Source organism: Schistocerca serialis, chromosome 6, assembly GCF_023864345.2.
Source record: "Schistocerca serialis cubense isolate TAMUIC-IGC-003099 chromosome 6, iqSchSeri2.2, whole genome shotgun sequence".
Lineage (NCBI taxonomy): Eukaryota > Metazoa > Arthropoda > Insecta > Orthoptera > Acrididae > Schistocerca > Schistocerca serialis.
The window spans coordinates 525918635-525943295 of NC_064643.1; the positions used below are offsets into that span (position 1 = coordinate 525918635).

At 40.6% G+C, this 24661-nt stretch overlaps 2 protein-coding genes across 5 annotated transcripts in view; one reads left to right on the forward strand and one right to left on the reverse strand.

Annotated features, from left to right (window-relative positions):
- The window catches only part of LOC126483955 (calcium channel flower), a 69042-nt gene extending 49713 nt beyond the window's left edge, over positions 1-19329 (reverse strand). Inside the window, exons 1-3 of one of the 3 annotated variants that reach the window (XM_050107248.1) lie at positions 19050-19323; positions 18846-18966; positions 18676-18757 (exon numbers count right to left, since the gene is read on the reverse strand). In XM_050107248.1, coding sequence (XP_049963205.1) covers positions 18676-18757; positions 18846-18966; positions 19050-19052 — 206 coding nt within the window. In that variant the 5' untranslated portion in view covers positions 19053-19323. Of the gene's footprint in view, positions 1-18675; positions 18758-18845; positions 18967-19049 lie in introns of all 3 variants that reach the window. The other 2 variants (XM_050107250.1, XM_050107249.1) reach the window with 2 other exon arrangements.
- Positions 19330-19653: 324 nt separating this feature from the next.
- The window catches only part of LOC126483953 (kelch-like protein diablo), an 81440-nt gene continuing 76432 nt past the window's right edge, over positions 19654-24661 (forward strand). For both annotated transcript variants that reach the window (XR_007587793.1, XM_050107242.1), the window contains exons 1-2: positions 19654-19883; positions 20504-20745. Coding sequence is in view for 1 of the 2 variants with exons in the window: in XM_050107242.1 (XP_049963199.1) it covers positions 20579-20745 (167 nt within the window). In the remaining variant the exon portion in view is untranslated. The remainder of the gene's footprint in view (positions 19884-20503; positions 20746-24661) is intronic.

Consider the following 24661-nt stretch of genomic DNA (forward strand, 5'->3'; position numbering starts at 1 on the left):
CGGGGGATGGCAGCCTCGGCCGCTGAAATGATGGACGTGGTTAAAACACGGACCACCTCGTCAATGTCACCCTGTGGGGGAGACTCAATGGCTGCAGCAGAAGTAAAAGCCGGCCAGTCTGCCCTGTGGAGAGCCCAGCGGGGCAGGCGCCCAGAAGAACGACACTGGGGTAGTGACAAATAGATGGGAAAATGGTCACTACCGCACAGGTCAGGGTGCACCCTCCAGTGGAGGGATGGGACAAGTCCGGGGCTGCAAAGAGAGAGATCGATGGCCGAGAACGAGCCATGGGCAACACTGAAATGCGTGGGAGCACCGGTGTTCAAGAGGCTAAGGTCGAGCTGAGCCAACAAATGCTCCTCTGCCCGAACGCGGTCATCAGAGACAGTCCCACCCCATAGAGGGTTGTGGGCATTGAAATCGCCCAGAAGCAGGAATGGTGGCGGGAGTTGAGCCAGCAGCGCAGCCAAGACATGGCGGGGGAGCTCCCCATCCGGAGGAATGTAAACAGAGCAAACAGTAATAGCCGGCGAGAGCTCAACCCTGGCAGCAACTGCCTCTAAAGGCGTCTGAAGGGGTACTGGCGAGCTACAGACAGAGTGGTGAACAAAGAGGCAAACCCCACCTGACGCTCGTTGACAGGCAGCACGGTTCTTATAGTATCCCCGATAACCGCGAAGGGCGGGGGTCCGCAGTGCAGGAAACCAAGTTTCCTGCAGAGCAATGCAGAGAACAGGGGAATCACTCAGAAGCATCCGGAGCTCAGGCAGGTGGCGGAAATAACCGCCGCAGTTCCATTGGAGAATGGAAGCAGGAAGGGACTGGGAGGGCGTGAATGCGACTAAGAGGCAGACAGCGCTTCAGAGCCAACTGCCGCCACCGGGGGAGAGTCAGCTGAGTCCATAGGAGAGGCCCCCAAGGGTTCCGTGAGGGCGAGATCCGCGGCAGAGGCGAGGATCTCCACCTCATCCCTGGAGCCAGGACTATGTACAGCAGGTGGTGCTGAAACCGCCGGAACGTCCTTCTTCTTGGACACATGCCGTTCCTTCTTCTCACGTCGGCCCTTAGGGTGAGAGGGCTGGGAGAGCTTCTCTGAAGGAGCGTCGGAGGCTGACGACGACGCAGAAGCCCTACGACCATCAGGTGGCAGAACCTTCAGCCACTGGCTGACATCTGGCTGGGAAGGAGAAGAAATGGAGGAAGGGAGAGCCCCGAGGGAGGGACCCCTTCCGCGAGAGAGGAACTGGCGGAGGCAACGCCGGCGGAGAAGGAGGGGGAGGAATCGAGCCTCCCGGTTGTGGAGCAGATGTCACTCCCGAAGTAAGCGTGGGGGGAGCGACAGAAGAGGGTTTGCCCCCAACAGCTAAGGGGGCAACAGAGGAAGGCCTGCCCCCAGACACGAGGGGGGCAGACAGAGATACACGGCCCCAAGGGCCCACTGAAGGAGGCACAGATGAGGCGACAACCGTCGCTCGCGTGGGCGACGATAACGTGGCTGCAGCATAAGAGGTTCGAATGGAAGCAGGATACAACCTTTCATATTTCAGTTTTGCCTCTCGATAAGTAAGCCGGTCCAGGGTCTTAAATTCCATGATCTTCCGCTCCTTATGAAGAACGGGGCAATCCGGCGAGCATGGAGAGTGGTGCTCCCCACAGTTGACACATACAGGCGGAGGCGCACATGGAGAATCGGGATGAGAGGGGCGTCCGCAATCTCGACATGTAGCACTGGATGGGCAACAGGAGGACATATGCCCAAACTTCCAGCACTGGAAGCACCGCATCGGGGGAGGGACGTATGGCTTCACGTCGCAACGGTAAACCATCAGCTTGACCTTCTCGGGCAAGACATCACCCTTGAAGGCCAAGATAAAGGCACCGGTGGCCACCCTGTTAGCCTTGGGCCCTCTATGTACACGACGGACAAAATGTACACCACGTCGTTCAAGTCGGCTCTCAGCTCGTCATCGGATTGTAACAAGAGGTCACGATGGTAAATAATCCCCTGGACCATATTTAAGCTACTGTGGGGAGTGACGGTAACAGGGACGTCACCCAGCTTATCGCACAAGAGCAACGCTCGTGACTGGGCTGGGGAAGACGTCTTGAGGAGGATGGACCCATTCCTCATTTTAGACAACCCCGCCACTTCCCCAAACTTATCCTCCAGGTGTTCCACAAAAAACAGAGGCTTCGTCATAAGAAAGGAGTCACCATCAGTCCTGCTGCAGACAAGGTATTGCGGTACGTAAGGCTCCCGCTTGGCACTAGATCGGCGTCCTTCCCATGGCGCAGCCAACGAGGGGAACGACTGAGGGTCATATTGTGCAGCATCAAAGTCTACTCTACCACGCTTAGAGACGCTGGTGGCCGAGCAACCACCAGCTTGGTGTGATTTATTGCGCTTCATTGCGCCACATCCGCCCAGATGCCACCTACTCCGAACGAGGGCTCTCCCCAAGGGCGCCACCCAGCCAAAGCAACGGGTACCTGGCCGATATCCCATTGCCCGGAGTCCCCGTGCCCCAGACAAGATGGGCACATACTCCTTGGCATGCATGGGGAGGAAACAGCTCTGGCATCCATAGTGCGATCCCTGCGTGGTCAGGGGGCTACCACCAAGAGGGTATATGACGACCCCACCACAACGGACTGGCTACCGTGCTGGATTTTAGGTGTTGAAAGGGTCCACAGATGTTGTAGGCGCGAAGAAGAAGAGTGCGCACAAGGCGAGAAGGAGACAACCCAGAAGATGTTGGGCGTAGTCCCCCCCCCCACACAACAATAGGTAACATGCAAGATGGTGGAGCATGAGGGACCAATAGAAAAACACCACGTAAGGTGTCCTTCCCCAAATGGCACGCACTAACAACGGAAATTTGGAAAAAAAAGGGGGGTCAAACCCAAGAGGGGACCATCACAGAAGGCCGAAACGTTTGAGACTCCTTTTAGTCGCCTCTTACGACAGGCAGGAATACCGCGGGCCTATTCTTACCCCCGAACCCGCAGGGGGGGGAGAAGACTGATAAAAATTTACACTGCCCAGGAAACGTCTATACTGTTTGAAGTCCTTAGGCATTCAAAGGTTATGTAAAATAGATAATTTCCCTGTTAAAAAGTAGATATTGTGAGCCAAGACCCTACGGCTGAGGAAGGTCACTTCACTTTTGCCCGTGGCAAATTTATGTTTATTTAACACCATGGCTATTTAGTCTGTCATATTTCATGAACTTTCATCTCTTAACTGAGCGTTGAATGAGAATACCAGAATATTGACCCAATATACACAACAAAATGTCAGTCACTGCAAAATTTTGGCAATGAAACACTGCTGAGTTTGAGCAGTGTTTTGAGGCTGAAATGGCATGAACAAGAATTCAAAAAGGCATATTCACTACTGTTTTTGGTATATCATAAAGGCCCAGAATTTAATTATTAGTCTTGCATTAGTCCAGAATGTTGAAAACATTTTCAAGTGCCAAAGCACATGTGAAGTCTTGGTTATTAGGTATGAGATTCCTGTCTGGGACAGTTCTAGCATTCAATTCACAGTGATCCCATCTGCAAGGGTCCCATCTGCTGCCACACTAATGGAACAGTTTAGAAGAGATGTCCATGGACTGTCTGAATGAAGTACAACTACTGACTTATCATTTCCTCAAAGGTTGCTTTAGTCAATAGGCAATCCAGTGTGAGCCTGCAGATGTGCTGTGAAACAGTTCGTCCTGGTGCCTTATGTATGTTGTTCATGGTATTGTGACTAACAACACAGTGTTTCATCAGCTCTGTGGCTCTGACAAAAACTCTCCAGTATGCAAAATGTTAGTGCCTGAGAGAATTGTGTACTTATATTGTCGACTCTTACCAGTGTGGCAACTGCAGAAGGACACTCAGTTCAAATCACTTCATGACTGTCAATCCCATTTACTACACATGCAATTGTCAGGTCCACAGAAAAGGCAAAATGAAAGGAAATTGACACTTAAGATGGGCTGAGTGGTGTCAGCAATCACTTAAGTACCCTCACATTGGAAAGCAAAATCCGTAATGGTCATCAGATTTTTGTAGCCATGAGTGATGGTAACAGAGTTGTTTAGAGCCACTGAATGTAGAGACTCTTTACACATCAGCTGCACGAGGCAGGGAGTGTGCTGGCCTCTGAGCCAGAGTCGGTCAAGAAAACCAAACTAAAAATTTTGTGAGAAATATGGAACCACCATGGTGCTGTAGTTTACACCAGAGGTCATAGTGACAGTCACCTGAGCAAGTGCTGTACTGCTACTTTTGCTGGTGGCACTGTTTGTAGGTGTGACAATCTTTCGCACATAATCCAGATCACCATTGTTGTTTGGGTAGCTGCATGGCTTCGCGACCTTCACAGCTTGAAATCCAAAATGTCTATAATACTAGTAGATGTTAGTAGAGCCAGCTTGGTATTGGCTGTGATCATGAGATTGGGCAACAGAAGAATGTTATTAACATGAACTTTCGTTAGGGTCAATCATAGCTGTAATGCCTGAAACTGCTTGGTCTTCGGCTCAATTATGGTGCGCAGACTACCGATTTCTTCGTCTATGATCAGTGAATGTTGGTATAAGGTGGTAGCACGCTGACGCATCATGTATTCGGGTGAGCTCTGCATTTGTCTGTTGTATTCGGCTAGGACGTTGGTAGCTGTTAACGCCGCAGTCAGTACAGTAGTTGAATCCAGCATTGCATTATCGTATTGGTAGCTTGTAATAACTTTTATAAATTTAGCACTTTCTGCATTATCAGAGCTGGCTGCACTGGCGAAGGCAGCTGTTACCCGATCTGTAATAATGAATTTTCAGTAACCATAGTAGTGCCAACGATAGTACATAAATGTGTACAAAACTCCGATGGGTTTCTGTCGCCACATTTTTCATGGCACATTACCTTGTTTAAGCTTTTAGTCAGGCAGTGTGGTGTAACAAGCAACTAAAGCTATTTGGGAGCAAAGAAGGTTCACTGCTGATGTGAAAGCAAAATAATGTCCAAAACAAAAGTGATCAGTCACAGGTTCTGGTTGCTGATTGCTAATGTCAACTGTTCCTGATCTGAAACATGCAAAAATGTCTCCTGAATAACAAAACATGTTGCAGGTTGTGCAGACGTAAATGACAGGGCCGCAATTGCAATCGGTGCATCGAAGAACCACACAAGTTGGTGGGCAGAAAGCCCAACTTGTATGTATGATCAAGCATGGATGAGTACACTGGGAACGCTAATGTTATGTCTGGTTTGATGCCACTTCATGGCATAGCAATGATACCTGACGCAAATGACTGCATTTCGTATGCTGCCAGATTTACTCATTGCACTGTGTTCATTGATTGTTTTACACTTGAGAACAATCCCTAAATCTAGATCTCTTGCTGGATGTGCTAGATCTCACTGCTGACAGTTTATGCATACCATCCATGACAAAATCATTCCCCATGGAACTTTGAAAATACTTGTCCACAGTGAAATTACTCTCTTATGGGGGCCAGCAATTCACATAGGTGAAACAAATACCCACAAATGAATATCAATGCTAATTTCATGTATAATAACTGCTTTTCTTTTCTCAATAAAAGTAATGTATAAATATTTGAACAATAAATCATATAACTAATCACCAACACTTGAGGGAGCACATATGAAACTTGGCTGAGTGATTGTTTATTTACACAAATTCGCCAATGAAACAGTAATACAAGATGTACTTCAGGGCTCAGTCCTTGGCCCCATCCTCTTCCTCATGTAAGGTGCCCCAAGAGGAATGCTCAGTATTCTGGGATACAACAGTAACATGCATTTTAAGCAAGATACATCATACCCAGCTGTGTCAAACTGTTGTGCCTAATCAGCCAACATAACACAGAAGAGTTATGCGGGCACATACCTCACAGTGGACAGCTCTTTAGATAATAGACAAGGGTCGTCCACACTCTGCCCAACCAGCAGGGGTAACCCAAGCACCACTGAAGTGATTACTGGCCCTGTGAATCTTTCCTTCTCCATAGGCCACATCACAAAGTAGTAAATGCAGTATCATGGCACCCAGGCTAGGCTCTGGCAGTTTGCTCCGAGCATGTTTCCTGGGCCACGTGGTGATTGCAAAAGCACACACACAATCAGGATCTCACTCATGAGCCACTCCTAAAACGACGATGTCGTCCACATTGACTTTAAGCTCCAGGAGCATCCAGCTACGGACCTACAATCATTCACGGCCTTTACACCAAAAAGACTGGGTTGCCAACTTTGTAATGTCTGTCTTTGTTTTTCATTGGCAATATGCCAGACTTAAACTTTGGTGTGTCCCTGTGGGACTTTAACTTATTTTCATCCTCTCAGGAGTAACTTTTTTCACATCCCTTTTGGACTTTGATTGCAGCACACTTAGTCCACAGACATTGGATTTTGAATCTTTCAATTTACTGTGACTTTTAAAGGCCATAAGCCTTCAGATATTGTTATTGTTCTTTCATTATTCATGAAGTGACTCATTTTAAATTATTGTGTTCCAAAATACTTGTCATTGGAAAAAATTTGTGTGTGTTACAATATTCATTTTATACCTAGGTGTTGTGTAGATTCTTTAAATGGCCTACATATATAAATAAATATTTGTAATGATTCTTGTTCACACCGTTCCCTTGTTGCAAAGATATTGTAGGGAAGTATGATTATATCTGAGTAAGCTAACAGAAAATTTAAACCTACCGGTATACTATTAATTTTTTTATGTACCTCAATTTGTTTTTTCACCAATCTGTGTGTGTCAGTCTTTTGAGTTGGTGTGACGAAGACATATGTACTTGCACTCTCCCAGAATTGTGTTAGTTAAAAGTTATTCTATGTGGAAGTCAAGCATTCTCCTAAGCTCCACATCCTGATGCACTGAGGACTTGCATTTTTAAATGGACCTCTTCAGAGAAGAAGTCAACAAGAAGAGAGAGTAGCCAATGCAGCCACGCTGGCATTGTTGTACATTGTTGGGGAGATGAGGTAAATATCAAACTGTACACAAAACTATAAGGAATTAATCTTGAATCAATGTTCCAGAACTGCCACAATGTTTCTTAACCTGCACACATCCAAACTTGCATGTGTTTCTGGATATACAATTTCAGGTGTGGCTAAACATGCATTAGCATAACTGCATCAGCTCTGAACAATTCACATGATCTCTCTCCTGACCACTATAGTATTTTTCCTGTGCTACCTTCGGTGTACATATCGTGCCCTATTTCATAAACATTTAATGCACATTTGCATCTGGGCTAGTGGTGTATATGTATGAGTCTCACTCATCCAACGTTTGATTAGTCATGGTGGTACAATTCACTGTCACCAAGGTCAACAGACCTTACACTATTAAATTTTAGTTTACAGTACTGAATGAAGTCCGAGCTGTACAAACAAAAGGCGAACATGCAAGATGCAATATAACATCATGGATGCTGCTGCCCTCACTAGGAATTGTGCAGAGGCGCTCTGACACGCAACACATGCTCTCCCAAAAGTATACAAATGCACTGAAGTTGTTGATAGGATGTCTGAGCATTATTGTGAACTATACAACAGCTGTAATGTGACGTATACAATAATTCTTAGAATGATATATGTTAAAAATACATATTTTACAACTGAAACTTTGTAAAACGTGTGATGTAATGTTCACTAAACTGTTTTATGTGTGTAAACCCCACAGTGTATTGAATAATATTGAAAATAAATAATATGTACATTAAATATTTTCTATTTCTGAAACCATTTGGAATAGGGCATGTGTCCATACGAAGTTTTTTTGCTTCAAATATCCCTGATATTGGTCATTCCTGCTGGAACGTCCTGTACCCTATATATTAACAACAGTGCACAACCCATTAACTCCCATATTATAAGCTATGTAGATGAACCTCAATTTTATTCTAGTGTAGGGAGGGTAAAGATCTAGAATCTTCTGCTACTAATGGCAGAAAAGAATTAACTAGATACTGTAACAATCAAGGCCTCAAGGTGGATGTTACCAGATCTAAATTACTGGCACTTAAAACAGGCAGTTCTCGCCACACCAATGTAAATAGTGCATGCGATACCTCGGCAGTATGATGTGGTATCTGTAAGTTTCTAATGTGTATGTGAATCAAAATCTGAGCAGTGGATAAACCACATTAATTTTGCATGTGGTAAACTCGTACCTTCTTAGCCAGTCTGCCAAGACAGTTACTAGTCAAACATTAACAATAGGATCTCATGGAATAGTTAAATGCATTCTTAACTATGGGACTGAATTATTTGGCCAAGCAGCTGATATCCACTTAAAAATAATATTGGTAAAATGTAATGTATCATTTGTTTAGAGCATTTTTCTGGGGAGAAAATACTATGCTCTCAGCTATTTACACTACGAGACGTACGCACTGAGCAAGGTGGCTGTTTCTGTACCTGCAATAGCACAGGTGAGTATAGTGTTTGTTTGCAAATTGTTTTACAAGCTCCAAACAGGAGCAACTTATTTTGCATTTGTGTGCTTACTATGCACAGTGTAACATTTTAACAACAGAGTAGTGTAGAGTACCGCTGTCTTTAGTACGAGAAGGGACTGTGACTGCTGTTTTTGGACAAAGGCCAAGTTGTTGATCCTTTGCTCACAGCTCCAGGCTGCACTGGCTTCAGTCACACAGCTCCAGGCTGTTGCCAATGGGCATCACCACAGGTGGCAGACGTTTGGATTTGAGGGACATCCAGCATGTGCCATGTGTTACTGTGGCTGCCCCAGGTACTGCTTGCACCGAGGTTGACCCATTACCCAAGGGCGATTGGGAGGATGTCCTAAGGTTACGGGTAGCGAAAGACTTCCTGGTTTGGGCAAGAGGATGGGTTATGGAGGTGAAGGGTGGAGCGGGTGGTGGGAGACAGAAGATTCACAGGCCTCCCCAGTTCATGGGAGAAACAGGTTTAAGAGCTTTTGAGGAATCCTCTCAGCCTACAGGATCTGAGAGTCACAGGGAATGGGACTACTGATAGTTGGGAGCTGCATTGTTGTGTGTGTAATGGGGTTGTTTAGGGATATGGCTACCAAATAGGGGAAGAAGTCCAGTGTGCACTATGTGTGTATACCACAGGGGAGGGGGGGGGGGGGGGGGGAGAGGGGCGTCATGCCACATGTGAAACAAGTCCTTCCAGGTGGCATCAAGAGCACAGGGTGCAACCAACTGCAGGTGGTTGTCTCATGTTAGTACAAGTAATGTGTGCTGCTTCGGATCGGAAGAGACTTGCCCTTGTTTCCAGTTGTTATCAGAATCAATAAAGACTGCCAGTCTTGTTTCCGAGATGGAGGCAAAGCTCATCATCTGATCTATTGTTGGAAAGACCGATTGCAAAACTTTGGTACAGAGCCAATGGAGGGTCTGAATCAGAGGGTCAGGCAGTTCTGCAACCTTTTAGGCTGCAGACTGCTCAATTTGCACCAAAGGATGGTACGGTATCAGATTCCAATTAATAGGTCGGGCCCACACAGGAGGCAGCTACATGGATAGCAGAGGCTGTGTGGAATGGACTGGGCAGTTTTTTAGATTACAGAATATCAGGAAAGTACAAAAATGGTTTAGTCTCAAAGGGTACAGGGTTGACTAAGTAAATTGAAGCTGTTTCAGGCAAGAAACAGAGCTCCAGGAATTAAAAGAAAACACTGAAGTACGAATCATTACTGAAAGCTGGTTAAATCCCGTGATAAACTCAGCCAAATTTTTTACAAAGTGCCTCATGATAAGAAAGGAAAGATTAAATACAGTTAGTGACCGCTCATTTGTTGCTTTTAGGGGATGTCCACATGAGGCCTCTTTTGTCTTGTGCAGTCACAGATGCACAAGAATAAAAAGCCATGCACAAAATTTGGGGAAAGAATGCATGTACACAACAACGTTCTCATGTCCACACATTACCTGATTGCGCAAGCAGTCTACATGGATTCTTTTGTTTGCCTGAGAGCTTGTGTTGTGTTTACTGAGATGAAAAAACCACAGACACGCAAAAGCAACTGTAGATAAAGAAGTAGCTAAATAACAGCGGTACAAAGTGACAACATTTTGTTTGCAAATTTCAGGAGGTCACAGAGATTTCAGATTTTATGCTTGGGTAATTAGTTATAAGACTGGCAATAAAATTTCATTAGCTAGCAACCAGCAACTTATATACCAGTCTGAACTATTTATTCCAGATTTCCAAACTAAGTGTTTCAGTGATTATTCTGAAACTGAAGAATACTTAAGGGAGGTTCTTAGTCATTATGCAAATGTTAATTAATTTTCAATGCATCATCTGTTTACACAACTTTAATCATAAAAGATAATATGCAGATTAACATACTCTCGCTCTACAGATTTGAGAATTTCATAGACACCAGAATCCTTTAAAACAGAAGAGGTTGTGTTTTTCAATTTTGTACTTTTTGCATCATCAATGTCCTTCATTTCTATTTCTAGTAGTTTGTACAGGAGTTGCACATACCTTCATCATTTCTTTTGTTCAGATATCAGGTTCCTCAGATGATGTGGTATTAAGTCACCATACCATGAATATTCATTAACAGTTTCCATACATACTTTTCACAAATTTCTACCTTACTCTTCTCTGTTTTCCTAGTTTGAAACTTGTGGTATCTTATTCTTTACAGTAATATGGCTATAGAATTTTTATTTAATACTTTGTCAGGACAGCACATCTCAGGCTTTGCTCAAATAAGTTTTAGAAGCTGCTTTCCATATGACCTTTTTTTTTTGTCTGCAATAATCTACAAATTAATGCATTCTTCCTCTGTAGTCAACAGACATTATTGCACATAAATCTCTTCCCAGCATCACCTCAACAAAGTACAAAATCAACCACACATGGGTCCCAGCTGCCTGTCGTCTGCTAGAAAGCGTAAGGATTCCCGCCAAAGGTGGGCAGTAATGCACTTTACACACATTCTCCATTTCAGAGAAATTATGAATGCTTAAATGTGCATGCATAGTTGTGTTGCTGGAAATTTATGCATGTGCAAAAAGTTGGACACACAACAGGCATCACGTGTACGATTATCCTTGACAATCAGAATAAATTAATAACTTGCTTCTTTTACCGACCTCCAAGTTGGCTGATACAGTTGCTGAACAGTCGAAAGAAGAATTGAGTCCTCTCAAATCGGTACTACACTCATACGATTATACTTGGTGGTGATGTCAATCTACCCTCGATGTGTTAGTGAAACTACATGTTTACAGTCAGTGTTAACCATAAAAGTTGTCCAAAGTCATACTAAACGCTTTCTTCAAAACTCATTTTGAACAATTCGTTACTCAAATTGTAAATGGTTTCGAAAACATACTCAACCCCTTAGGAACAAATAACCCCAAGCAAACAGGAAGCATTATGCCGGATGCAGGGATCAGTGATCACATGATCATTGTAGCGAGACATGATACCATAACCTCCAAACCTACCAAAAAATAAACACAAAATACAATTATTTAAAAAAGAAGATAAAAATTCTGCTTGGCACCTCACTAAGAGACAGTCTCCATTCCTTCTGCACTTACTATGTAAGCATAGATCAGACGTGGTTTAAATGAAGAGAAATAGTGTTGAAAGCAATGGAGACATTTATAACAAATTAATTAATAATAGACAGAACTGACCACCCATGGCGCACAAAACAGATTAGAACACTGTTGCAGAACATAAGGTCGAAATTTTGCGCAAACTTCAATGCCAGATGCTGATCAAATGTGAAGGATATTAGCACAAAGACACAATCTATGCCTTCATTGCGCGATAGTGATGGCTACTGTTATTGACGAGTGTGCCACTACAGCAGAGTTACTAAATATAGTTTTCCGAAATTCCTTCACTAATGAAGACAAAGTAAATATTCCAGAATTCAAATCAAGAACTGAAGAACTGCTGCGAACATAAGTAGCTTCAAAGTAAGTATCATCTGTGTAGCAAAGAAACTTTAATCACTTAATAAAGACAAGTTCTCTGGTTCAGACTGTATAGAGTACAGTGATATAATAGCTCTGTACTGTATCGCATGCAACTGCTCGCTCAATGAAAGATCCGTACCACAAAGAATGGAAAGTTGCACAGGTCACACCAATGGTTAAGAAAGAAAGGAGTAGTCCAATGAATTATACAGATCTATATCACTGGTGTCTAATTGCAGTAGAATTTTGGAACACATACTAGACTCTAACATTATGAGTTACTTCAAGGAAAATTATCTGTTGACACAATTAGCACGTATTCAGAAAATATCGTTCTTGTGAAATATAACTAGCTTTTTATTCTCACAAGGTAAGGGTGCTATCAGCACAGTATCACAAATTGATTCCATATTTCTAAATTTCCAAAGAGCTGTTGATACTGTCTCTCACAAGCAGTTTTTAACCAAATTGCTTGCGCACTGAGTCTGTCAATTGTGCGACTGGATTTCTGATTTCCTATCAAGAAGGTCACAGTAAATAGTAACTGATGGAAAGTAACTGGTAAAACAGAAGTAATATCTGGTGTTCCCTAAGGAAGTGTTATAGGTCCTCTGCTATTCTAATCTATATAAATTATTTACGAGACACTCCGAGCAGCTATATTAGTTTGTTTGCAGATGATGCTGTCATTTACCCTCTAGTAAAGTCATCAGAAGATCAAACCAATTGCAAAACGATTTACACAAGATATCTGGATGGCGCAAAAAGTCGCCACTGACTCTAAATAATGAAAAGTGTGAGGTTGTCTACAAGAACACTAAAAGGAATCCATTAAATTTGGTTACATGATAAATCACACAAATCTAAAGGCTGGCAGTATTACAAAATGGAGAGATTGTCATCCACCATGCAGTGGAGATGTTAAGTTGCAGACAGGCACAACAAATCAACTGCTAACAAGGGAGCTTTCAGCCAAAAAAGGTCTTCCTCTAAAGCACACAAGTGCACTCATGCACGCGCAAAAAAAAAAAAAAAAAAAAAAAAAAAAAAAAAAAAAAAGCACAACTCTCTCACACATGACCGCCATCTCTGGGTGCCCAGGCCACCTACTTCAGAATAAGGCCTTTTGACTGAAAGCTCACTTGTTAGCAGTCTTTTTTTGTTGTGCCTCAACATATGCACTATATGGTGAGCAGCAATCTATCCTTTTCATAATATTGTCATTATTTCACCCTGAATTTTCCATTATTTAATCTAAAGGCTGTCAATTCACCTAAATACCAAGGAATTACAATTACAAATAACTTACATTGGAATGATCACATATAAATAGTGGTGAAGGCAAACAAAAGACTGTTTCATTTGCAAAACACTTAGAAGATGCAACAGGTCTACTAAAGAGACTGCCTACACTATGTTTGTCCATCCTCTTCTGTAATATTTCTACATGGATAGGACTGACAGAAGACATCAAAGAAGGGCATTTCAATTATCATGAAATAGGGGAGAGCGTGTCACGGATGCGATAGGCAATCATTAAAACAAAGGCATCTCCAACAAGACATGCAGATGTGGGTTATTAATTCCTACCAACCATTTTTTACACATTAGAATAATAGAAATTTTTGTACAGAACAGAGAGAGAGTTGTCAACGAGAAGTATTCTGAGTTTGTTATCAAATTTTACTTTGCTGCCTGTCAGGCATCTTATATCATTGGGTAAAGGGTCAAAGCATTATACATTTTGTATTGCAGCATTATGCACCCCTTTTCGTGCTAAAGACAACCTTAATGTATACCTCATTGTTCCTGTTGAACTGTAGTGAATTATTTACAACAAACTTCATGAGGAAACAAATATACTGTGAAGCAGTCAGAGTGCCCAAATCGCTAAACAGATGTCTAAAAGATTATCGTGGGTGGGCACCACATATTATTCTTGCAGCACGTTTTTGTGCAATCAAGACTGTTTCTTAGAGATGAGTCACCCCAGAACATTACTCCACATGACATTATTGAATGAAAATATGCAAAATGTGCCAACTTACTGATTTGTCTCTCCCCAAAATTTGCAATGATTAAGTCCAAATGTGGCAGCACTAAGTTGTTTTTCGAGGTCCAAAATGTGATTCTTCCAATTTAAATTCTCATAAATATGGACCACCAAAAATTTTGAAGTTTCAACCCTTTTTACTATTTCCTCACCATTTGTTGCACTTATCATATGTGTTGTATCCCTAGATGTGCAGAACTGAATATGTTGGTCCTTTTTAAAATTGAGGGTGACCATTTGCAGAAAACCTGTCAATGATACTTTTAAGAACTTTATCATTTATTCTGTTTCTTTATGCATGCTTGGACTGACTACAACAATAGTGTCATCTGCAAAAAGAACTAATTCTGCTTGTTGTATACTACACAGAAAATCATTTACATATATGAGGAACAGTAGTGGATCTAAGCTTGAACCTTGGGGAACCTCATACGTGATTTATCCCCAGTCAGAATTATGTCCCTGGACTATATTGCTTGAATTACTAAGAACAACTTTCTGCATTCTTTTCGTTAGATAGGACATTATCCATTGGTTGGCTACACCATCGACCACATAAAATGTTAATTTATCTAGGAGAATACTGTGATTCACACTGTCAAATGACTTGGAGAGATCGCATAAAATACCAACTGGTGCTAGTTTGTTTAATGTTTGTAAAATCTGGTGAGTGAACCTGTAAGAAGCTTTCTCAGTACAGCAATCCTTCTGAAACCCAATCTGTGATTTGCTAAGAATACTATTGTTGCTAAGGTGAGAGATTACTCTAGAACACATAACCTTCTCAAAAATTTTGGAGAATGATGTCAGCAGAGAAACAAGTTGATAATTATTGGCATCTTATCACCTTTTTCTTAAAGAGCAGCCTCTCTGGAAAAGTGTCTTGAGTTAGTGATGTATTATATATTTCAGGTAAGACCGGGCTTATTTCATGGGAACGAATTTTTAGTACTCTATTGGAAACAGCAAAACTAGATGAGCTATTTCTGAGAAAATGTATAATTTTCTTCATTTCAAAAGAAGATTGTAATACATTCATATGATTAAATTTTATTAAAGTCAGATTTTCAACATACTGCTGTTATTTTGTTCTTTAACTGTTTGTCCCTATGCTTTGTGCTTTATTTAAGAAATGCTTATTAAATGCAATTGCCACATGTGACTCATTATAGCCTTTCCATTCAGTTCACTAGTGCCATTGCATTGTTCTGTGACTGGTTGTCATGTGTCTTGTTTCACTACAATCCATACTGCCTTAAGTCCGTTTTCAGAAGTACTGATTTCTGACATTATGTGCATATTCTTTGATTTTTTTAAATAACCTTTCTCAGTACTTTTGAGTATTTTTTGTGCACAAGTACTGCAGGAATTCCTTCTTGTTCTTGCCAAAAGATACATTTCCCTTTCATAAGATACTTGAACCCCTCTAGTGATCCAAATCGTATTAAAATAAGAGTAATCAGAGCTTGCACAGAAAAATGTAAGTGTTTGTCTTTTCCCAGTGATGTTCAAGTGTGGAACAGTAGAGAAATAGTGCGAAAGTGCTTCGCTGAACCCTCTGCCTGGCAGTTAAGTGTGAACTGCAGAGTAGTCATGCAGATGAAGATGTAAGGTACATGAGGAGATTGAATATTGTTTTTGATATAATAACTTAATTTATTTGTTGTAATATGTTAATTGATTATTTGGAGACACATCTCATGTCTGTGATGTGAATCACCACCTCTTGGTGGGTTGTGGAGGTGGTGGTATCTGGCAGTGACATGAAAACAAACCAACACAATGCCTATAGTTTACAATGAAGTACACTGTTGTTAGGGAACCAAACTGTTGTTTCATTTTATGCATTGAATATGTGAGAGTTGGTCTGTGTTTATTCTCTTGGTCTATAGTCTTCTCATATGTTTAAAGGAGAGATAGAGTCGGGGAGAGTTGTGTTTGTATAGTAGTTTGTGGTAATGTACATCAGGAATACAACACTTAATCCATCCTGAATTATTGTGGTTAGCTTCTGAGCTGAATAATAGATGTATAATTATGTACTCTTAAGTGACTAGGACAGAAATGGCATACCTGATGTGGCAGCACAAATTTATGCAGTAAAAGAAACAATTTTATATTATTACAAGTTCGAAAAAAATATAGCACAAAATATTAAAGAAGAGAGATTACTTCGGCCACTAATAAATATCTGATTTGATTAAAAAGAGAAAAGCAAAGTTTGAATATTCATTTTTGTGGCTTTAAATAAAACAAGGTTTTAATAAATGTGAGTGTATGCTTTCCCGGCGTATACAGCTGGCGAAGAGTTCTAGGGCTTCCAGCCGGGTGGCGGTGTCTTCAAACAGCGACGTTTCGACGAGTGACATACTCATCATCTTCTGGCGAAGTGCTGGCACTTCGCCAGAAGATGATGAGTATGTCACTCGTCGAAACGTCGCTGTTTGAAGACACCGCCACCCGGCTGGAAGCCCTAGAACTCTTCGCCAAGGTTTTAATAATTTCCAGTTGGGTATTCATGATTAAAAAAGTCTTTGGTAAAGAAGCTCACAATATTTATCTTACAGTGAGATCAGGTTCCTTCACATATGCATGGGCAATTTATGAACAAGTTTCCAGCAGAGTGGATTTAGATTTTTATTAAATTTTGTTACGTACAGAAAAGATGAGAGACTAAAATGCAGACATACAACGGTGTTTGGGTCATGTGATGTTGCTTCACCACTTGAACAATACAGGTCAATTTGTTACCAAAAAACCTTTATTTGGCATTTACATTTGTTGGCTTCACTATCTCACATCCAAATTATCACATTTCAATATCATTGAAACTTTAACTGCACTACAGATTACTTTTGTCAGAGCAACCAAACTGACTGATTTCAGACAAACACCAGCTGTATGTCCTTATTTTGGTGACTCATCTAAGTTAGGTCAGAGAGGTTCACTAGTGTTAAACTGCAATAACAGGTGCAAAGTCACTTAAAATATTGCAATCAGCATAGTAAGATTGTTGGCACAGGTGCGAAACATATATTTACGAAATAAAAGTAGCCTACACCAATGGGTAAGGAAAGAAGGAACCAGAAATATATATTAAATCTTCAGGAGTACAGTACTTAGTCTTCATGGTGTATTTCTGTAACTTATATGTGAGAGAGCACATGTGTAATGTAGTCTTGCTATGTGAAGCAGTTACTTACTGACTAAATCCACAAAGCTTAATTCCCTGGGCATGTTGAGTTTATGTTGTGCTGCATTAAAATAAAATAATCAAAAGAGAACAACAAAAATCTGGAATGAAATAACAATATGAATTATGATAGATTAGTGCTCACCACACAGCAGGCAGCACTGAGCAGCAGACCAGCACATTTAAAGCTACACTGTTAAATATTATTCAGCTATTGGACAAAATCCTCCAACAGATGGACAACACACACACACACACACACACACACACACACACACACACACACACTCTCTCTCTCTCTCTCTCTCTCTCTCTCTCTCTCTCTCTCTCTCTCTCAATGTTAATGCAGATGATCTCTGGTTTGACTCACGGAAGAACATCATGGAAACTCTGCAAAACCTGAATTGCCTGACACTTTAAGACAAAGGCCAACTATCCTACAAATGCCTATTTATAATTTTGAGAACCAGTATGAAGTGAGGAATTTAGAAATATACAACAACTCACTCCCCCCTCCCAATAAATTGCTCCTGCAGAGACCATGTAGACAAGATTAGTCTAATTACAGATCACACAGGCATTTATGCACTCATTCCTACCAAACTTCATAAATGAGTTGCACAAGAACAATGTAACATGTGACACAAAGGGAAGAATACGTGGCGCACACTTATTGGGACCTGTAGAGACCTGGACATCTACCGTCAGAACACACATTTGAGAAAAGCAGCAGTCAGAAAATACCACTGATGACTGTAAAGGCAATAATGATTGTCAAAAATATCTTCTATACTCTATTCTTCTATGCTACAAGGAACAAATTTTGCTGCTAGCAGAAAAGCTGCTACAGTGACAAACAGTATGAAATCGGGCTATGTACGACGACAATGCAAAGAGTTTTCCAGCCCTCAGATCTAGAGTAACAAATAACTAAAAGTGGCGTGGACTTTATTTAAAATATTTGTTACTTATATTAGAACCCCACTTGGGCGCTACAGCAACGCAACAAAACAGTTGAGATGTTCATTTTGTGTCTTGGGAAATACTATGAAACGTATGAATCCCGTGAAATTTCTCTGTTGGTATTATTGCAGGAACTGCTGTTATCCATTTTATATTAATTTCAATCTAATCACATTAAGTTTTCAATAGGCATTATGTTTAAAACAACATGAAATCTGAATGGTAGCATAAAATTATCATATAAAAATATGTCTGAACTAAACTCCCACAAACAAATGACGAGACCAGAAAACCAGTCACCTCTGATTAACTTCTTGTAGATGAGATACACGGTAATGTAAAATTTCGTAAAAGACATCCTTGGCAAAGGCAAACATGATGTTTTTCACAAAATAATCAACTATGCCTACATGAACTACAATTTATAGTTACAATACGGTGTATGACTATTAACTACAAGCTGAAGAAAAGTACTGCTGACTTACATTTGCCACATTCCACCAATAAGGCAGTCAACTTGGCCAATTACAATGCCAACACAGTTCCAGACACCCAGCCCAATGGCAACTGTAAAGAAAATTACACACAAAAAACTTGTTATATTTGGTACGCCGTACTTCCGCCAATGTGCTTCTATATAGTATAACAATAGTACCTAAACTGCCCACGGTTCCTAATCCACGGCCTGCATATTTCATCCACCACGGGATGTCATCTTTAGCTACAGGATCTTGACCTGGTCTCTGCATTAGGGCACCAATTTTTTCTGCAAAAGACTGAAAGAAGGATAAGAATTACTGAAAGGTCTGCCAAGTAATCACGTTCTCTCTAAAAACCGAATATAATACATCACACGGACCATCTCTCAGCGCTGTAATGTAGTCAGTTACAGCGGAGCAGATGATACGGTCAAACAATTGCCAAGCGACGAAGCGAAATACAGAGGCTTAGACACGTATTACTCCTCAGTTGACGTTTCCATATAACAAGCTTGTACTTGATATTACTTGCTTCAGTGTTTAATATTTCAATGAGTCAGAAAAAGGCTGTCAATTGACGGTATTTTAAAAATATATGACAAATACTATACAATCTGTCATATGACACAACTCGCAAATCAAAGATCACGCCTTATCACACGTACTTCAAACCCCGCATAGGCAAGTCAATATCACGAGATCTTCTGATACGCAACGACAAGCAAGACGAAAAACAAAGTAGCTAATATAACAATAGGCTTATTTTATTCCGCCTAAGCACCGGCTAGGACGATTACAAGAGTTTAATAAAAATGAAGTATATTTTGGTCTCGAGGACAGATAATCAACAACAGAATCTTAGGAAAGGTATTACATAGGAGAGAAGAAGGAAGGGTCTAATATGATACAGAATTAGTCTCTTTTCACTAGTTGAAATTATTTTTTGGGAGGAATTACGTCTTTGGGATATGCATATCGAAATAGCAAAGATAATAGAATATGTGCAAGATTCGTACGAAAGGGTCAACAAATCAGAGGTGGTACTGGTGCTAGTTTATTTGGATTGAGACGAAAATAAATTAATATGTCACGTAACCAGTTATTAAAATGCACGGCATCACAAATCTTGTAGTCCCTGTAACAAGCGATAGTGCTTGTTATATTTCAGTGGTGGAGCATAATTTTGAGAAACAGTAAAAACTCACGTATCAAAGGTGAGTTAAATTATCCCCAACTGAATCAACAGATGTGATTCTTCCTTTTAAATATAACGATTAATGTAATTGGCACCTCCGAATTGTTTGCAAATGGTCATAAGATATTACTGGAGAGTCTTGTCAGACTGTAAATGTTAGACTGGAATCAACATCCGGTAACTATGTCACTTATTTTTATTGTTATATTTTTGTTGACAACACATTGACGGTAACTATGGTCGCAATGACTACAGATTCATCTTTTTATTCACCCTTTGTCAAGCTAAACACTGAAACAGAGAGAAAACTTTTCATTTGCAATGATCATGTGCAACTGTTGTCAGTTGCCAGTACTAGGAAACGATTAGACTTTTGAAACAGTAACGGTAAGTTGGTTGTCAATAGATTCTCGTATTGGTAGCAACAGTAATATAAGCACATGACAGAATCACAAAATCAAACCACATGTGCAGGCCCTAGTTATTTCTATAATAAAGTGAATAATGCCAATGTAGTATTAAGTAATTAATGTAATTACTTTGAATTGACGTTTTGTTTAGGGTTGTATTTAAGGGCAAATTAAATTTGCCTTATTGAATGTTGACACCACCAAAAATCTGTGTGTGTTGGTGTTGTAGATTGACTCTGCGTGGGATTGGGCTGCCCAGCCGCCCTTGCGCCTCCATCTAGCCCAACAAGCTCGCAGCAGCAGGATGGGTGAAATGGTGATAGGAGAACGGCCACCATCTCCTGCTCGCTTAGCACATACTTCGGAAAAACATCCAAGAGTTACTCTGACGGAGTTAAATGTACTGCGAAGGCACCGTGAACTCTGTGATGTGGTTCTCAATGTTGGCACCCGAAAGATCTTTGCTCACAGGTTAGTAGTACTTTACAGTAAGGTTGAAAATGTTATTTCTTACTAAAACAGTTAATTCTTTGATGCTTCATGTCTTGCTAGGAAGGTAATGATGGACTGTTTCCTCATTAATTTATTATATGTTGTTCTCCGGGCAATAGCAGGGAAAGTTCCAGTTTTCTAAGTGACATACAGGATTACAAATTCAAAGAAGCAGCATTTGTCTGTTTTATTAGTTTGTGGAGGAATTAATGGTTTGAGAATGGTAGGGTAAACTTACATATTGGATCCCCCCTCAATCTTGGTTGTAGTGACAGACTGATTTGTAGCACATATTGAGGTCTAGGTTAGGTTTAAGGTGACAATTTGGTCATGAGTTAACGAAGCCAAGAAATGTGAAAGCAGAAAATTGGGTTGTAGTAATAAATTGGCTGGAAGCGAAGCCTAGGCTGATGTTGACATCCAAATGGTAAAAGAAATAGGATGATGATAAATTATTCAATTTTGGGGACTGTAACTGAGAAACAGTTTTTTTCAATACACCGTACCACAACAAGAAAAGTGGCTTTGGTTAATGTATTTAAACGGAATCAGGCTATTCCATAAAATTTTGACAGTTATTATTGCTGTTTTCTAGTGAGGTGGGAGAACCAATTATTTATGTCGTATCCTCATACTATATTACAAGGGGTAGTCTGAAGTTTTAATTATCACCTGAAAAAATACAAAGCAACCATGAAACTTGACAAGTGTGTTAGTCCTTTTCTACATATTCAGCCGTCACTATGACAGACTTTGCCAGTGGTGATTGATTCATCAGATACCCTGATTGTTGATGCCTCCGTTGTGATTATTCAGGAAATGTTTCACATCAAAAATCGCATCACTGCCCCATAAATGCCTGCTACACAATGATTTTTTTCTTCTGTGGAAAGAGGAAGAGGTCAGTGGATGCCATTTTGGGTAAATACAGAGGATGGGGAGGAAAAATTTGATAGTCCAAAGAATCAGCGTGTGTGAATGTGTCCTGTGCAGAATGAGCAGGGGCATTGAGATATAGTGGAAATGCCTGCTTGGACAACTTCTGACACTACTTTGTTTTGACAACCTCCGATTACCTCAACAGGATATTTCAATAATATGCTCCTGTGGCAGTTTGCCACTGAAAAGCATAGTGTGTTAGCAACGCACCGTGTCAGTACACCCCCCCCCCCCCCCCCCCCCCCCCCACCACCACCACCAAAAAAGAGTCAGCAATTCCTTTCCTGATGATTAAAAGAAGACGGCATGTTTCACTTTTACTCTACTTATTTTATTGCTTGACAATTAGTTTCTGCCTTCTGGGCCATTCTCAAATGTTGGCATTAGAAAAATGGGCCATATGTGATGAAATGGCAGCTGTCAAACCAACAGGAAAGCATATGTAAACCAAAGTGAATAGACCACACAAATTTAGAGACATGATAATACAGAAAGCACCATTTTTGTGCTGCATAAAATCACTTTATAATGGCATGAAAAGCAGCTAAACAAGTTGTGAAACAATGAAAAAATACAGCAGAAGTGGAAATGACACCATGTTTTATTAAATTTTTAGCTCTGGCTCCCACTATGAGGAAAATTACCCGATGATGGTTGGGTCTGCTTTTTTTTGCAGTGATAGTCACACATTTCCACTGGTTGCTATACTCCTTTTCTTGGGGTTGTAGCGATATACCACACACACACTCATGATGATTACGCAGTTATGAAAGTCTGGATTGGCTTGACACAGGTGCTGCCTTGATCTAGTAGGCTTTTTGAATGGGTTTTCACAGTTACGGAACCCAATGGGTGGCACCTACGTATGATAGATGGCACAGTAGTGCAAGATTTAAATGTGTATCAGGACTGCAGGCTGGCACCTGCAAACAAGCAAAAAATTGTTTATGTACTTTATTTTTTCAGATGGTAATTAAAAATTTAACCACCCCTCATATGCAACTCTTTCTATGACGTTAGTGCCACCCAGTAGATTCTTGATGCTTATACTTTCCTCAGTATGTGTGCTTAGGGATGCCGTCTTGGAAGAAACCATGGGCTTAAACAACTTTTCAGTCGTGTGGAATGAAGGCAGTTTACTACAAGATTTATCATTAATGTAATCAATTTGTTGTACCCTTAATTTCGAAACATACCGGAATTTAGTTTTAATATTATGTTAACACAATAATAAAAAAGAAAGTCTCCTCTTCTTCATTCTTATTTGTAATGTATGGATTTGCTATTTAAACTTGAACTGAATTTATAATGTATATTTACAAGCAATAATCAGTTCAAAGTTCAGATAAAAGAGAGAGAGAGAGAGGGAGAGAGAGAATCATGAATAAAATGTTCAACAGTGACATGATCACTGTCTTGTGTTTTTGTTTGCCTGTTTTGTGTTGCTCTTTACTACTTTCAGTAGTCCTTCACTGTGCCCCTCTCTTTCGGAAAATACAATAGTTACGTACAATGAGAAAAAATACATTTAATTGAACTTCTCTTTTCACAAAGACCAAGGACATCACATTTCTTTCTTCTGCCTGCTAGTTCATCATCATACTGAAGATTCTTTCAGCAAATGATTTACTAATAGGAATTGAAAATATGTATCATTTAAGCCTAAGCAGTTGGAAATAGGAGAGGGGGTCCAAGCGTAATGAAATCTATTTAGTTCTGGTCATCTGCTTTACTTCTATCAAGTCTAGCATACGCACTCTGCAAATCACAGAATTCATTATATAGCTGACCTTCATCCAGCCTGAGATTCAATTTATTGGTAAAGAAACATACTGCTAATGCAGGTGAAAAACTTCTTGTTCATTGAACACATTGTTCTCAGAAAACCCATAGTTTCGGCACAAATAATCAAAGCAACATGCCAAAAAACATTGTGCAATATTTTCAAAACTCAGCCTCTTTGATTTCGCTGTTACTTCCAGAATTTCATGAATTTTCTTTCCTAAGAACATGTCTTGGTTCCCACTCTCTAGCTTGCACTTACGGTCCTTTATTATTCTTCCCAGTTCAACAGATGTAACTTACCCATTTTCCAGTTCTCTAACATCAGTTTCAAGCAGTGTCATAATATCCTGCAGAAAACATAGATAACAGTCATGAAGTGAATGGTCATTTTCTTGATTTATTTTAGGTATTTATTTAGTTGTCCGTAGATCATGGTAGTACAGCAGTGTCAGACATGTTAGAAACTTAACACTAACAAAATAGGATAAGACAGGAAATCGCTATGACCTAATTGAAGGAAACATCCAGCATTTACCTTAGCAACAAGGGGGAGCCATGGAAAACCCAAGTCAGACTGGCCAGGCAAGAAATAAACCCCAGTTCTCCTAAATGTGAGTCCAGTACATTAAGATTGTGGTATCCACCTTGCTCAGTAGATGATTGGAAATTGAATCACAAAATACATCATCTGCATTGTCAGTGCAGTGTGCACACTAAGTAAATAAACTGAAAAAGTGAAAACACTTGAACAAACTACATAATGCTGTAGAAAATTACAAAATGTGCAATAAGTTAACAGTGATGTAGGTAAATCATGAAACTTTAATTTAAAACATCCATTGAAAAATAAAACTTATGAGCAAATTATGTAGCACTGCTAAAGTGTAAAGCATGAGCACATGAAAACCTAGAGACACTATAACCATCACAGTTAGGCTAGCAGCAAATCCCTTCTCAGTGGAAGTGTATCACAATGCATCTGAAACAGAGGAAACAGAAAACCAACAGCCGAAACATTCTTTGCAAAGAGAAACATAGCACCAGTGGTACATCAGTTGCTGTTGTTGTCCCAGTCCAGAGACTGGTTTGATGCAGCCCTCCATGCTACTCTATACTGTGCGAGCTTCTTCATCTCCAAGTACCTACTGCAACCTACATCCTTCTGAATTTG